This window comes from Hirundo rustica, chromosome 1, assembly GCF_015227805.2.
Source record: "Hirundo rustica isolate bHirRus1 chromosome 1, bHirRus1.pri.v3, whole genome shotgun sequence".
NCBI lineage: Eukaryota > Metazoa > Chordata > Aves > Passeriformes > Hirundinidae > Hirundo > Hirundo rustica.
Window position 1 is genome coordinate 26,247,245 of NC_053450.1, and position 14,487 is coordinate 26,261,731.

At 40.8% G+C, this 14,487-nt stretch overlaps 1 protein-coding gene across 1 annotated transcript in view; it reads left to right on the top strand.

Moving 5' to 3' along the window:
* The first annotated feature begins 2,505 nt into the window (after positions 1 to 2,505).
* The window catches only part of MMP16 (matrix metallopeptidase 16), a 170,205-nt gene continuing 158,223 nt past the window's right edge, over positions 2,506 to 14,487 (top strand). Inside the window, exon 1 of the mRNA XM_040063856.2 lies at positions 2,506 to 2,960. Coding sequence (XP_039919790.1) covers positions 2,829 to 2,960 — 132 coding nt within the window. The 5' untranslated portion in view covers positions 2,506 to 2,828. The remainder of the gene's footprint in view (positions 2,961 to 14,487) is intronic.

A 14,487-nucleotide genomic window follows, 5' to 3' on the forward strand; every position in this document is an offset into this window, starting at 1 on the left:
GTGTGATCTTTCTCTCTCTTCCTCAAACACGCTTACGAAATATTCATGCACCTTCGTTGTCCACTATTCTCTTCACAGCATTGCTTTTCTTCTTCGTTCTTCCAATGGATATAGTGTAAAGGAAGGAGGTAGCTGTATTTATGGCCCTGTGCTTTTCACAATAAATAGCCACAGCAGTCCTAGCAGGGCAGACAAATGAAATTCCTGTTACAGTAACTTATCTATTTTCATTTCCGTTTCCATTTCTGGATATTGCACTAATGGTAGGCTCTACAAAATAGACTGGCAAACACAGAGCGAGTGTTTGCTGAGGGCACACACACAGCCCCTTTGGGAAAGAGGAGAAAACAACAGGGACAGTATAAAGTTAAGTGTTTCCTTCATACCAGTTACAGTGATGAATTCACAGTAATAAAAGGAAAGAAACTACTGAATTACTTTTGCTAGAAGTAAAAAAGTTTACTAGATCTCACAATACAATTCACTTCCCTAAGAACAGACAGTTTAACTATAATAATCTTGCCCATCAAACCTACATATGGAAGAGATTCCACACTTCCATTAGGTAAGTATCTTGTTCCAAATGCTAAATGTGGGACATTATTAAAATGTCCCAAACATAAAACCATATATATTTCAGTATATAAACTGTAACATTTTAGAAAGTTTTGTCCAACATTTAATCTGAACTTTATGAATAATTTAGATGATTATTTTTCCCCTGGAAAGAATGAAATATTTCTGTCTTTTTCACAGCAACACTTACCACATAAAGAGATAATTTATTTCTATCTTCTTAAACAAGAATTCTTTCAACTTCTATACCCACCTCTAACTTTTAAAATGTTCCAATATTTTGTAGATTTCCTCTGGATTGTCTTCAATTTGAGACCAAACACAGTTGGCTTCATCAACCCCTTGCAGAAAGATAATTTGGCCTGTCAGATGTACTGCACACCTATTAATACACTCCACAGTGATGCTGTCTTTCTTCTTTAATGGTAGCACATTGCTGACTCATATTTACATTACAGCCCACAGATTATTTTCTTAAGTGCTGTTATTTTACCAGTATCCTTTTGATTTTACTTTTTAATTTTTCTTCCCAAATATAATTTGCATGCGTCAGTATCATGTTTTCTCCTGCTTTTTCCAAGTGCTTAATTATTCATTTCTTTAATTTGACTTCCCATATTTGTCACCAGAGTGCCAACAGGTCCTTTTAGCTTGCTGACAACTCTGTACTTCATAATTTCATCATTCACATCACTAAGAATCAGAACATGATAAAAAAGTATATCATACAAGGAATTTTGCTTAAACAGGCTTACTTTTGATTAGGCCAATTATGACTTCTTCATCGGTCCTACTCTTAAGATACCAAATGGTAGACAACCTAACATATTCCTACATTCTGCTACTAGGTGCTGTCAAAATTGTGCGCATCTAGCCTGGATGTGTTTTAATTTCAGCCATTGGCCTCAACTATCAGAGTATGGAAATTTCACATCGGGTATGTCTTCCACCTCCTGTTTGTGCCATAAAATGATCAAGTATCTTTGCATACTTTTTGATAACCAACCAACCAACCAAAAATAGGATTAGATTATTTTTTTTTTCCCCCCCCTGGCAGTAAACTTGGGAGTTGGGGGGGGGGGGGGTGTGTGTTATTCCCCTCCTCCCTTTTCCCTATGATGCATTATTGCAATATCATGTCCACGGATGTTATAGATGATCTCACCTTCCTTTCACTGGATGACATATCAAAGGGACGCATAAAAAGACCCGTTTACCATTAAATCACTGCAAGAGTGGTTCATTTAGGCATTTCGAATATAACAATATCCAGCATGAAGTTGGTCTGTCCTACAGTATTTCACGCGCTGTCTTCCCTTAAGTGTATGGCCACGTTTTCGGACGCATTAAGCAGATTCTCAGCACCCAAGCAGCCCCGCGGGCAGGGGTGCGCGGCGCTCCCCGGGCGCGGGCACTGCGCGACCGCGCTAGCGCCCGGTGGGAGCCGCGGGTGGCTCGGGGCGCTCGCTCCGCGCCGGGCGCCTCCCGTGAGGAGGGGGGGAGGCCCCGGCACTCGAACGGCTCCTGGGAACGGGACCGTGGGGAAAGGCCGCGGGCTGCACCTGGGCTGCCGCTCCCGAACCACCGCTCCCGGGCAGCCGCCCACGGAGGCTGCGGTCCGCGGCCCGGTGAGCGCGGCCGTGCGGCGCGGGCGCGCTGGGGCCGCCTGGCGGGACCGTCGCCTTTAGGCCGCCTACGGGGCGGGGCCATCCATGTAGGTTTCGGCTGAACATTCTGGAGTGGAGCAGAGCGGCGAGGGGCGAGGCGAGGCAGGGCAGGGAGCGGAGCAGAGCTGAACCGAGCCGAACCCAGCCGAGTCGGGCCGGCCCGAGCCGAGCCGGGCCCAGCCGGCCCGCCTTCCCCAGGAGGAGGCGGAGGCTGAAGGGGAGGAGGCAGGAGAGGAGGAGGAGAGGCGGAGGAGGAGGAGGCGGGAGCGGAGGGTGGACACGGGGAGGCGGCTGCTGCTGCTGGGCAGAAAGGAGTCGTGCAGGAGCAGCGGCTGCACTCGGACGCCACATTCCCTCTTTACGGGACTGGTGGTGAGGATGAGCGAGAGCTGACCCTGCCGCGCCGCCGCCTGTGCTGTGAAGTGGCTGCTCCTCCTCCTCCTTCTCTTCCTCCTCCTCCCCGGCTGTGGGTGAACCTGCGCTACGGGCTCTTCACCGACACGGGGGAGGTTGGTTTGTTTGTGCATTTGTTTAAGGCAAAGAGAGAGAAAGAGAGATCTTCCACCCGCTGAAGCACAGTTCACTATGATCGTACTCGCATCCAGCACTGGAAGCCGGTTGGATTTCGTGTCTCAGTCCAGGGTGTTTTTCTTGCAAACCTTCATTTGGATTTTATGTGCTACAGTGTGCAAAGCGGAGCAGTATTTCAATGTGGAGGTAAGATCAGCCGGATGCGTGTGCGAGCGTGTGTGCTTCCTCTCCCTTTCCTCCCTTCCCTTTTTTTTTTTTTTTTTTAATGTCCCTCAAATCAAATAGCCAGCCAGCCATGTCTTCCAGCAGCCAGGGCATACGTCTGTGTAGGCTTTCCTTCCAGCAGCCGGTAGCTAGCTCCCCTCCCCGCGCTGCCCCGCCTGATGGATGCGTTTCTGCCGGAGATCCCGTTATCCCAGCAGTGCGATGCCGGGCGCTGGAGCGCAGCCCGCGGGAGACGGGAAATCCTCACCCGGGCACGGAGGAAACCTAGGGCGCAGTATGTACATGCAGCTCAGGAAAGGTTCGCTGAATGTCTTGGACTTAAGATACCCACTGTATTGCGGAGTTGTCCCAGCCTTTTTTTGGGGGGTTGAGTTGGTGGGGGTTTTTTTGTGGTTTTTTTTTTTTTTTTTTTTTTTTTTTTTTTTTTTTTTTTTCCCCTCGAAGAATAAATGAAAGAGCGTTATGGGGACAGGATGAAGGAAACTTGAGATTTTTGTCACGTTTCTTTGTGGTAGAGTATCTGGAAAAAAAAAGGTCTTTTTCCCATGTAGACGTAAGATAAAGTGTTGCCACTAGAAATAGTGAAGCAAACGGCATAAAGGTGCAACTACAGCACGGAAGTTAGGGGGTGTGGAGGACAAGGAAACTGTTTATCCGAGAGAAAATGAAGATTAAAATATGGGGATACCAAGATAGGGCAAGCCCTAAGAGTTTACACTTAGAGTGACCATCTATTTCCAGTCACCTTTATTCACACTCCCAGTTCTCCCATTAGGAATTTTTACATAGTGCTTTCACCTAACTAATTATTTCTTTACTGACTTTTATCATCTTTGCATATAGTCTTTCCTCCTTTTCCTCCATCCTGTCAGTCCATTTGTTCTGCTGTGATCATCCCTCACTCTACTGCAATGTGATGTATCTATCTCCTTCTTTTCCTTGTCAATTCAACTTACTGATTTTTTTCTTATGTGTCTGTAATTTATATGTGCTCTTCCAGCTTCTTATATGTAATTCTGGTATTCTGATAGGTTGCTCTGTATCTTCACTTTCTTCTGTCTTGCCAACCCCACTCAAAACTTTCTGCTGCACCCATACAGCCTTTTTTGTTTTGTAGTCTCTTTAGTCTCCTGGGTTCCCATGATTTTTTTTCTCTCAGAAGAATGAAGTCTGTGTCCCTGACTCACACATATGCACACTTGCTTGTTTTATATGAGCTCTTGTTCTCACTCAGCACATTCTTGCTCCTTTCTCTGACAAGATTGTTCATGCAGATCTTCCTCTGTTCCTAGACTGCTTGCCTGAAGTTCTTACCTGTGTGTCTTGTCCCCCTGTCTCATGCAAGATCACATCAAATGTATAAAGAACCCACATTTTCTTTCTCCATGTCTGTTTTCACCCTACTCTTTCCTTTTCTACAGGCAGTTTCCTTTTCAATTCTCTCAGTTTAACACTCATCCATTGATTCTTTCTTTGACTTCCACCTCTCCAGAAAGTATTGTCTTTTTACTCCATCATTAAAATCTCTCCTGATTATAAATCCAAGTCTTTTTTCTCTGCCATCTGTGCTCTAGTCACTTACTTGATCCTTATCACAAATGCGCATCTCTGCTTCTGTTGGATTGTAAGGTCTTTGGAGCAGGACTCATGTCCTCTCACATGTTTATCTGGTGTGTACCATGCTCAGGTCTGGAGTACAATTGTGAGACTTCTGCTATAGGAATATTAAAGCTGCATATTTAAGAGCACACATTGACGTTTTATCCTTCTGCTCATGTCCTCAGCTGCCTTCTTTACTGATAAGCAGGGGAAGGAGAGTGGAAGAGAGGAAGTTGCTCTCTGTATCTTCCCCATGCTTCACAGGCTGGTCCCCTGCAGAGTATAGGGATGAAATTCCAGCGACAGAACTTTCTCCTCCCACAGCAGTCTGCTTTGCTGGCATCTGGCTCTGCTGGAGAGACGGGCGGCAGATGGAGCTAGTGTGGGAGGAGAAAAAGATTGGTTTAGTCAAGTGGAATATGAGCAGGAGGCCAGCTCCAGTCAGGAGGGGGTTTTGTGAGGAAAGAAGGGAAACACTTTCATTTTTTGCCATCTCTTCCATATGGAAAATGGCACATTTTGAGGGTGAAGGCAATATCAGGAGCAAGAAACACTGTTGGATAGAATGAAGTGGCATGTATGTGTGATGAGGGCACATATTTCTCCTTTTTGAAATATGCTATGTCCTGCTCTTCTTTCTGGCCCTTCTGAAAACAAAGGGTGTTATCATATGCCATCGCTTCCAGTCTTTTCATATTTAAGTCTTTGAGCCACATATTGCTGGGAGCCAGAAGAGTGTTCCAGGGGATTGCTGTATTGAGAGCTGCCCTAATATGGGGCTTTTTCCTAGTCCTGTGCCTTTGACCACTGCTAGTGACATGGCCTAAATGAACCTCAGATTTGCCCCAGAACACCCATTGCTGTATTCACATTGTTTGGATAGTGCTGAAAACACAATTTTCTTTTTGCTGGGAACAGCAAAGGCTAAAAGCATGGGAAATTTGAGGCAAAGGACTTGGCAACAGCAAGTATGTATTGTGCTGTAAAACTCTGCATGTCAGCACAAGTGCATAAAGCAGTTGTACTTCAGAGTAAATTGTGAAAATATAACAAAGACTTTTTATGACAATACAAATAAATATGCAAAATAGGCTTCAGGAAGGAAGTAGCGTACATTTAGTTGAATCAAATGTTACTGAAAAAAGTGCTTAGGATGGTTGGAAAGCAGATTTACTTTTCATTTTTTCTTGTCCTTAAAGAAAATATGGCTAATACCTGTTGAACATTATAAAATGTGGAAATGATTTATTTTGTCTTGTCCTGTCTTGTTTAATCCGCTTTCCTTATTGATAAGTAAAATCTGTGCAGTCTTGTTGAATTGTTTTGTTTGTTTCAGTGCTGTAAGCCAGGGCAATTCTTAAGGGATACTACTGTAGCTCAAAGACATTAAATAATAATGTTTCCTTTTAAAAGTAAGACACAAAGCTGAAATTTACAAGCTTGTATGAACATTTCTGTTTCTTGTAATTTGGTTGTCTCTCTGTAAAATTTCTTTTAGTCAAACTGAATGGAGGAATTCCTCAAGCTTCCAATGAAAGCTGAATTCAGCTGTCTATCCTGAAATGTATTCATGTATACAGTATTTAATGTAATAGACACAGCAGAGTAGGATTCAGATCATGGAGTATGCTACATGAGAGGAGCGTGCTTGCACTCTGTATTGGTGGAGTTTTGTGCTAAAGCTTCATGTGATACGGTTGTAACTGATAGCTTAAGAAATCATGATGAAATTTAGGAATCAGTCATATGTGAAGGAAGCTTTTAGCTTCCTTTGATTTTCAGTTTATTGATTACCAGTAGCATCTTTGTGAGACTTTGTTTCTGACATTGTGAGAAAAACTAAGGACACGCTTAGCTCTCTCTTTTAGACCTGAACTATTGGTCCAAACCAGTAACTTCATTAAGTATATTAGTGAAAGACTATGTCATCAATGCTGAGTTTTGCTGCTATTTTCAACTATTTCTGTACACTAGCAGGGGGAGATGTCCATCAATGAGATTGTGAATGGAGTAACACTTAAGAAAAGAACATTCCAAACATACAACTGAATCAAACACATAGAAGCTAATTGTTACTAAAAAGTGATGGAGCAACAAACTCCCTTTTTCTCCCTACTGGGCTTCTATTATCACTATAGTAATAATGTTTTGTGTGGCTCAAAGATAACTCCTTTGTGTATTACTGGGAGTGTCTATAGATGGTCTTTCACAAGTATCATCCATCTAGTGTGTATATTTATATAGATTTGCTTTCCTAAACCAAATAATATTGCACTGTTTGAGCTGGTATTGTTCTTCAAATTTATCTCCCAATGTAATCCATTAGTTTTTGTGTGTTCTTGAATAATAAGTATGTTTATATTTAATTAACTATTAAATATCTAATATTTTTTTAAAAAATGAAAACAAATGTTACCATTTTGTTATGGGAAGAAATGGTTATTGAAACAAAAATATCTTGATCAGAAGACAGGAACAGCATGCATCTAGAATATGATTGATCTCTGGAACATAATGTTGCTTACTCTTATTCAGATGAGTATCTGTCTAAGCCCTGTCGAGGAAAGTGTTTTAGAATTCCACCTAGTTTCATTGACTGTATCTGTGATGTGGGAAACTCTAGAGAGAAAGCATGCCTTATCATCTCTCTCCTCAAGCTGCCAGTTATGCTGTTTTCCTCCTTCTATTCCTAAATGTATAGACTTTAATCCCTAGGGGATGTCTTAAAATTACTTTTATTTTAGTGTGAGCAGATCTTTAAAACAATAGTTGTCTCTCATTTTCAAAAGTGGGATAGTTAAATTGCATATTTTGGAACAAAACACAGTGGAATCCAAACTTTAGAAAAATAACATCAGTTTCCTCCATGGTAATAAGTTTCTGAGAACCCCATTGTTTTCATTGTTAATAAACTTTACAATTAGCCTCCAGCTCCTGCTAAATGGTAAGACGTGACCTTTTATTCCATAAGCTCTTAGTCTTTTAGGCTTAAAACCAGACCAGTTTCATTCTTCAGCTGGCAACAGAAAAAGAATAAACATTGGGAGGGGGAAAATCCTCCAATATCATCTTTACACACTAGTAGACTAGCTTGTGAGGTTTATAGCACAACATAATACTTTTATAGTTCATTAACATGCAAGCTGAAAAGTATGGAAAAGCAGTTAAGGTAGTTTTGGTATCAATAGTGCCATGTGTCCTAACAGGAATTCATAGGATCTTCTGCATTGTTTTAAGTTACAGTCAGTATACACGATTCTTAATTACTTAAATTCTGAATCTCACTCTTGCATAGAATATCAATGAAATTAACTGAACTTTTGTTAGAGCAAGGAGTTCAAACTGAAATTGTTAGAAAGAGGGAGAGGAGTTACTGAAACAAGTGATACAGATGATTAGTGAGCGAAATATTAGTCAAGGAAAATACAGATATAACATGGTGTATTTACTATTTGCTTATTCATGAAATACAGATACAAAGAAAAGCTCCTATGAAGGTCTCTGGTGAGCAGATACATCTAGATAAGGAAAATAATTGGAAAATTATGTCTGATGGTAGGCAACAGAAAGCTTTTCTGTCAAAGAAGGAGACTTACCTACTATATAATGAACTTGCTCTCTTTTGATACAAAGAAATACATGTGAAGAAATGCTGCTTAGTTTTTAGAGTGCATTTGCTACTGTAAAGTGTGAGAATATTTTGTGCTACTGATGTTACAGGGAAGTTCATCGATTCTGTTGCCTGTATTTTTTTCAAAGCCAGGTTGGAAGGATGGTGCCTGTGCTTCTGGGTTCACTGCTGACACAGTATGTTATACCTTAGGTACAAAAAATATTTATTATTATAGTTCAGCTTGTTTTGCGGTTGCAAATTTTTGTCAGTTTAGTGTTTGAGCATCACAGCTATTACTGAATCTCAATTCTACTAAAGAAAAGAAAAAAAGGGTTGAAGAGATTTATGTAATCACCTTACGTAGTTCAAGATGAAACTACAAAAACATGTATTCCTAATGTTTTCTGACATGAGAGCTTACTGAAATAAATACAAAATTTATTAGCCTACCAGTAAACCTTGAACAAGCCCGAGCTCTCCCATTCCATTATTTGGAAGGCATAATGTAAAACTCCTGCATAACCATTCATTGTTTCTTCAAAGTGGATATACTGTGTTCTTTAACCGGTTTAAGATTTATGCTGCTCTTTGTCAGTTTTATTTGAGTCCATCTAAAAGGTCAGTGCTTGCTCTAGGCACCTCAGCTCTGCTTATGCACTCAGCAAGACTGTGTTATAAGAGTTTATAAAGATAGAATGTGGTATTATATAGATTTTAAAGCATTTCAAACTGCATCTGTTTTTTAGTATTTTTAAGCCTGTCTCATCCTTGTCCTTTACCGAATGATCATTTTATGATGTTAAACATTGGAAGATTTTGTGTTAATACTTTTAAGGGTTTGAATACCCTTAAGGAAGCAATGTAACTTAAAAAAAAATTAATTACCATATTTAAATTGCTTAAATTTTCTCAGCTCTCTGTTTCAGATTCTAGTTTATTGTCTAACCTTTTTGCCATCCTCATACTGCACTATTGACCATAATCTGAAGGAGCAGGTAGAGTCTGTTTAATTTGTTATCTGTGATATGTCAAATGACAGATTTGGTTTCATTCTGTATGAGGAAGGCCAGGATTAGTGCTGCAAACATGATTTTAGTTGGCACTGAAATGGATTTGAAAAATAATTATGATCAGAGCTTTATCCTTTAAAGAGAGGTCATGCTATTTGGAACCTTTATTTATTGGTTGCCTGGCAACTGTTCATTCATGTTCCTGCTTATCATCATTGACTGTAAGCATCTTCGCTGTATACTAAGAGCAATTAAGTGGCAACACTTTATTTCTGTGATGAACTAAATTTGACATAAATTACAGATAAAGAAAAAAAAAAATTCTGTAGTTTTACTTATTAACCAAAACTATCGGTACAATGTTTCTTTGCTTATTAACATCTGATTTATACCAGCTGAGGAGTTCAGCTGTAATAATAATGACTCTAGCGTACCTTTTGAGGTATTACAGCACATAATTGACTTAGGGGCTTGTTCAGGTATTTTTGCCGTGTTTAGAAACTCCTGGTGATTTCAAGATCAAGGCTTCAGGGTGCTAGGAAACTTATGTCCTATTGATTTCAGAGCTTAATATTAGGCAGTCCAATTTCAAGTATTGAAGCTTGAACCCAGTCATTGGGAAAAGGGTTTCACATTCTAGAGCTAAAACTGCTGTGCTAGGAGATGTGCAGGTGAAGCAATAAGAAAAACATTAAAGTCACTTGATGCTTTCTCTCTGTAGAACAATAGCAGTTTTTATTACACTGAAAAAACCATAAAGCATATTATTCAACAATTGCTTTGTGACTGTGGATGAAAATATTTTTCTCTCTTTATTAATTCATTATGAATCATATCATGATTGACCATTGTGTGGAACAGCAGTGTGGAATGAGACTCTTGGGTTATGGAGTATTTGTTGAAGATGTCTTTTGTAAGGAATATTGAAGAAAATTCCTTACGGCTGTATCTTAAAAGAGCATCAACACTGTGTGGCCAGGATGGGAGTAGATTTATGTCTCTGCTGCTACCGCTTGGTAGGATTGCCTCTATTCTGGTTGGCTCAGTGCTTTGGAAAAGAGGCCATCTCTATTCCCATGGATGATAAGACTATTATCAGGAATAGTCAGCATGGATTCACTAAAGGTAAATCATGCTTGACCAACCTGATTGCCTCCTGTAATGAAGCAACTGCCAGGATGGATGAAGGAAGAGCAGTGGATATTGTCTACCTTCACTTCAGCAAGGCTTTCAAAGCTGTCTCGCTCAACATCACAGGCAAACTCAGGAAGTGTGGAGTGGGTGAATGGACAGAGAGGTGGTTTGAGAACTGGCTGAACAGCAGATCCCAGAGGGCTGTAATCAGTGGCACTGGGTCTAGTTAGAGGCCTGTCACTGGTGGTGTGCCCTGAGGTTCAGTACTGGGCACAGTTTTGTTTATTGTTTAACCTTTCCTTAGTAACTTGGATGAAGGGGCAGAGGCCTCCTGAGCAAGATCCCTGACAACACAAGGTTGGGAGGAGTGGCCGATACCTCAGAGTGCTGTGCAGCCCTTCAGAAGGACCCTGACAGGCTGGAGAGATGGGCAAAGAAGAACCATCTGGAATTCAACAAAGGTGAATGCAGGGTCCTGCACCTGGGGAGGAACAACCCCAGGCACCAGCACAGGATGGGCGCTGACCTGCTGGAAAACAGCTCTGCTGGGAAGAACCTGGAGGGCCTGGTGGACCCGGTCCTGAGCCAGCAGTTTGTCCTTGTGGCCAAGAAAGACAGATGTACTCTGGGATGTCAGGAAGAGCATTGCCAGCAGGTCAGAGGATATGATCCTGTTGCTCTACAGCAACTCAGCCCTAGTGAGGCATGTTTGGAGGGTTGTGTCCAGTTCTGGGCTCCTCAGTACAAGAACATCTCTCCTACAGGGACAGGCTGAGGGATCTGGGCCTGTTCAGCCTCGAGAAGAGATGACTGAGAGGAGATCCCATCAATGTCTATCTGTATCTGGAGAGAGGGTGTCAAGAGGATGGAGCCAGGCTCTGCTCAGTGGTGCTGAGCAATAGGACAAGAGACATTGGGCAGAAACTGGAACACAGGAAGTTCCACCTGAATATGAGGAAGAATTTCTTTACTCATGCTGGAACAGGGTATGGAGTCTCCCTCACTGGAGATATTCAAGAACCATCTGGACACAATCCTGTGCCATGTGCTCTGGGATGGCCTTGCTTGAGCAGGGAGGTTGGAACGTGACTCATTCTGTGATTCTGTGAAAGAATGTCCCTCTAGGACTGATGCCCACCACTTTAAGTTTCTGATTGTATTAACTCAAGAGTACTCATAATGTTGTGACACAGGGTGAACAAAGTAACTGCTGTAAGACAAATCTGTATCAATTTTCATCAGATTTTCCCACTCATGTGACATGTTGGTAATACATGAAGATTATGTTGTGTCTTTTTTTTCCATTTTATGAAACAGTTGAACTGGTTTCAAAGCTGTATAGATAATTTGAAAAGAAATGCTAACCTCAGAAAATATGGTCTTTCGTATTTTTTTTTTCTCATGATATTGTAAAGAATAAGTTGTTTTATTTCATTGGCGCTGTTCACTTTTGCTGATGAGATGTAATCACAAATTCCCTTACAGGTGTGAAATAGATGTTGGCAAGGGGAAGATTTAATTTCTTAGAAAATTACCAGCTGAAAGGCAGAAAGAAAATTGTCAATATGTTTAAAACATAGATAGTAAAACAGAAAAACAAGCCTCCCTTTCAATGGAGAGGAAGATACTTCATTTAAATGTATTGGTGGATATTTACAAAGTGTTCAACAGAGGAAATTGCTTTCTTTTTGTATGGCATACAGCTCTGAAGGTGATGATCCTGTCACATTTTTAACTCAGACATTGGTTTTGTGCTGCTCTTCTAGGAAATTGCTTTGACCCAGTGTCTTTGCAGAGAAATTGTCAGATTTTTATCTGTCTGTGTTGTGGTTTATGTTTAATTGCAAGTGAAAGAAATGCAATGCAATAAAATGTATTATTATTATTATTATGAAAAGGAAAAGAAATATAGTGTTAACTGTACAGCATGATTTTGGTCTTGGCATGCGAGGCTTTTTTTTTTTTTCCCCCCCTCATTGCTTCTATATATTTAGAAAAATGAAATAATAATTAAAAAAAAATCCCCTCAAACCAACCCAGGACAGTATTCCAGTGTTTGGGTTTTCTTGTTGATTATGAAGTGCCAGGCTCTGATACTTCTGTCCTTCATTACTTGTACATGAAATACCAGCTTGGAAAGGTCTATATTATATTTTTCTCTTTCGCAAATATTTTTAAATATGTAGGAAAAAGGATGTGATGTAAGTGACTGAGGCATTTTACTGGGGGAGCTGATGATCCAGGTTGTGTGACCATTATGATTGTTCATATGGATCATGTAATTCATCCATCTTTGTAACCTAGCTTGCACAAATGTGCATTGAACTGAGTGAAGAGTGCTTCCAGCCTTTTCCAGTATATATCAAGAGCAATAGAAGAAAAGTGATGTAAAAGAGCCAGGAATATATCTTCATCATTCCTTTATCTCAGGACTGTTTCACTTTTTTTTGTGAAATGTAGTAGAGGAATATTGTAAAATATAAATACAGCATTTCAATTTAATCATCTGTACAATCATTCTAGAATTGGATGTGTTCAAAAGAAAGTACCAGAGCAGAAAAGATGAAAGACATAACAGTTTGACCACTGGTTTTGATTTTTTATGTTTTTTTTTTTTTAGGGATTTTTGGGTTTTGGTCTTTTGTTTTTTTGTTGTTTGTTTGATTTTCTTTGGTCTTTTAAAATATGAGTACTAAAACTTGGTAGACAGCACTATTAGGAATAGGTGAAGGATGTAATTCAATAACTGAAGAGAGAAGCATCACAGTGTCTTTCAGAATGAAAGTTTGAATAAGATAATTTTTGTTACCTAAACATACCCAAAATAATTTTAAATAAATGTAAAAGTCTCAAATGTAAATAAGTTTTGCATCAGATTGTATATACCACAGAATGCACAATTAAAACTGTTCTGGTTTTTACTGAAAGTACCCTTAAACAAGTAAGTTGTTCTACATACATTCATGCTTCCTTTTCATCACAATAGCTAAACTTCTCATTTTGTATTTGAGTATTTGTGGATTTTTATGACACACAATTAAAGACTCACTGCTCCAGGCATTTAATGTTTTATGTTAGGTACCACTAACAGGCAACCACACTGCTCACATACCCCTGGATGTTCGAAAATTAATGCGGAGAGGATAAGGTAAATAAGAGTTGCTGTGATGACATGTTAAGTATGATAAAATCTTTTACCTCAAGGTTCCTCTACCATCTGTTCACCTTATGTCTCCCTCTTTCTCTCCCTCTTTTTTGGTTTTAAAAGACGGGTATCTGCTAGGGAGAGGCAGACCTCTCTAGGAATGAGGAATTCCAATCCCTTCCCTCCGTGTTATTATAATTTGGAAGATTAAAAAAAAAAAAAAAACAACCAAAAAAAACCTTTTCAGTCAGAGCTATGGGGAAAGGAATAACAGTCCTTTACTAGTAAATATAACAGGACAAACAACAACAGTAATAATAATAATAATAATAAACAGAACCCAGAACCCCAACGGGCTTTGTCTCACAAGTCCCGGGCAGTCTGATCCCTTGGGATCCCAAGAGCACTGAGCCAAAACGGTGGAAAAAACTCGGGGCTGATGACTGGAAATGGTGGATTGTCCCGGCAGGCAGTGGGGTGTCCTGGCAGGCGAAGTGGGCAGTGCTGGAGAAGCCAGGACAGCTGGACGAGGCTGACCCAGCTCCAGCAGGGCATGCGAAGAGCTCTGAATTCCTGGGCGCTCCAGCAGATGATAGAATTCCCAGGACCGGACCCTCCGTTAACAGTGGACTCCTCATGCAGCCAGCAGTCGCCCGACCCTCCTCTCCAAAAACTGAGAGCAGAAGAAAAACCCCTCAGCTCCCGGAGCCCTTGAGCCTTTCCGTCCCCCCTAAACTATGTGATCTACTACCTTTTGTGTGGGTCAAGTACCCTTTAAGCATCAGTATTTAGTCTCCTAGCAACTTATGGGGGGGGGAGGGGGAATTCCACAGGAAAACTTAACCCCCAATACCCTCCCTCTCTCCCTCCCTCTCTCCCTCCCTCTCTCCTGTTCACCTTATGTCTCCCTCTCTCTCTCTCTCTCCCCCTCTCTCTCTCCCTCTTTTCCTTTTTCCTTAGTTTATCTTCCTACAGACCATCACCTGC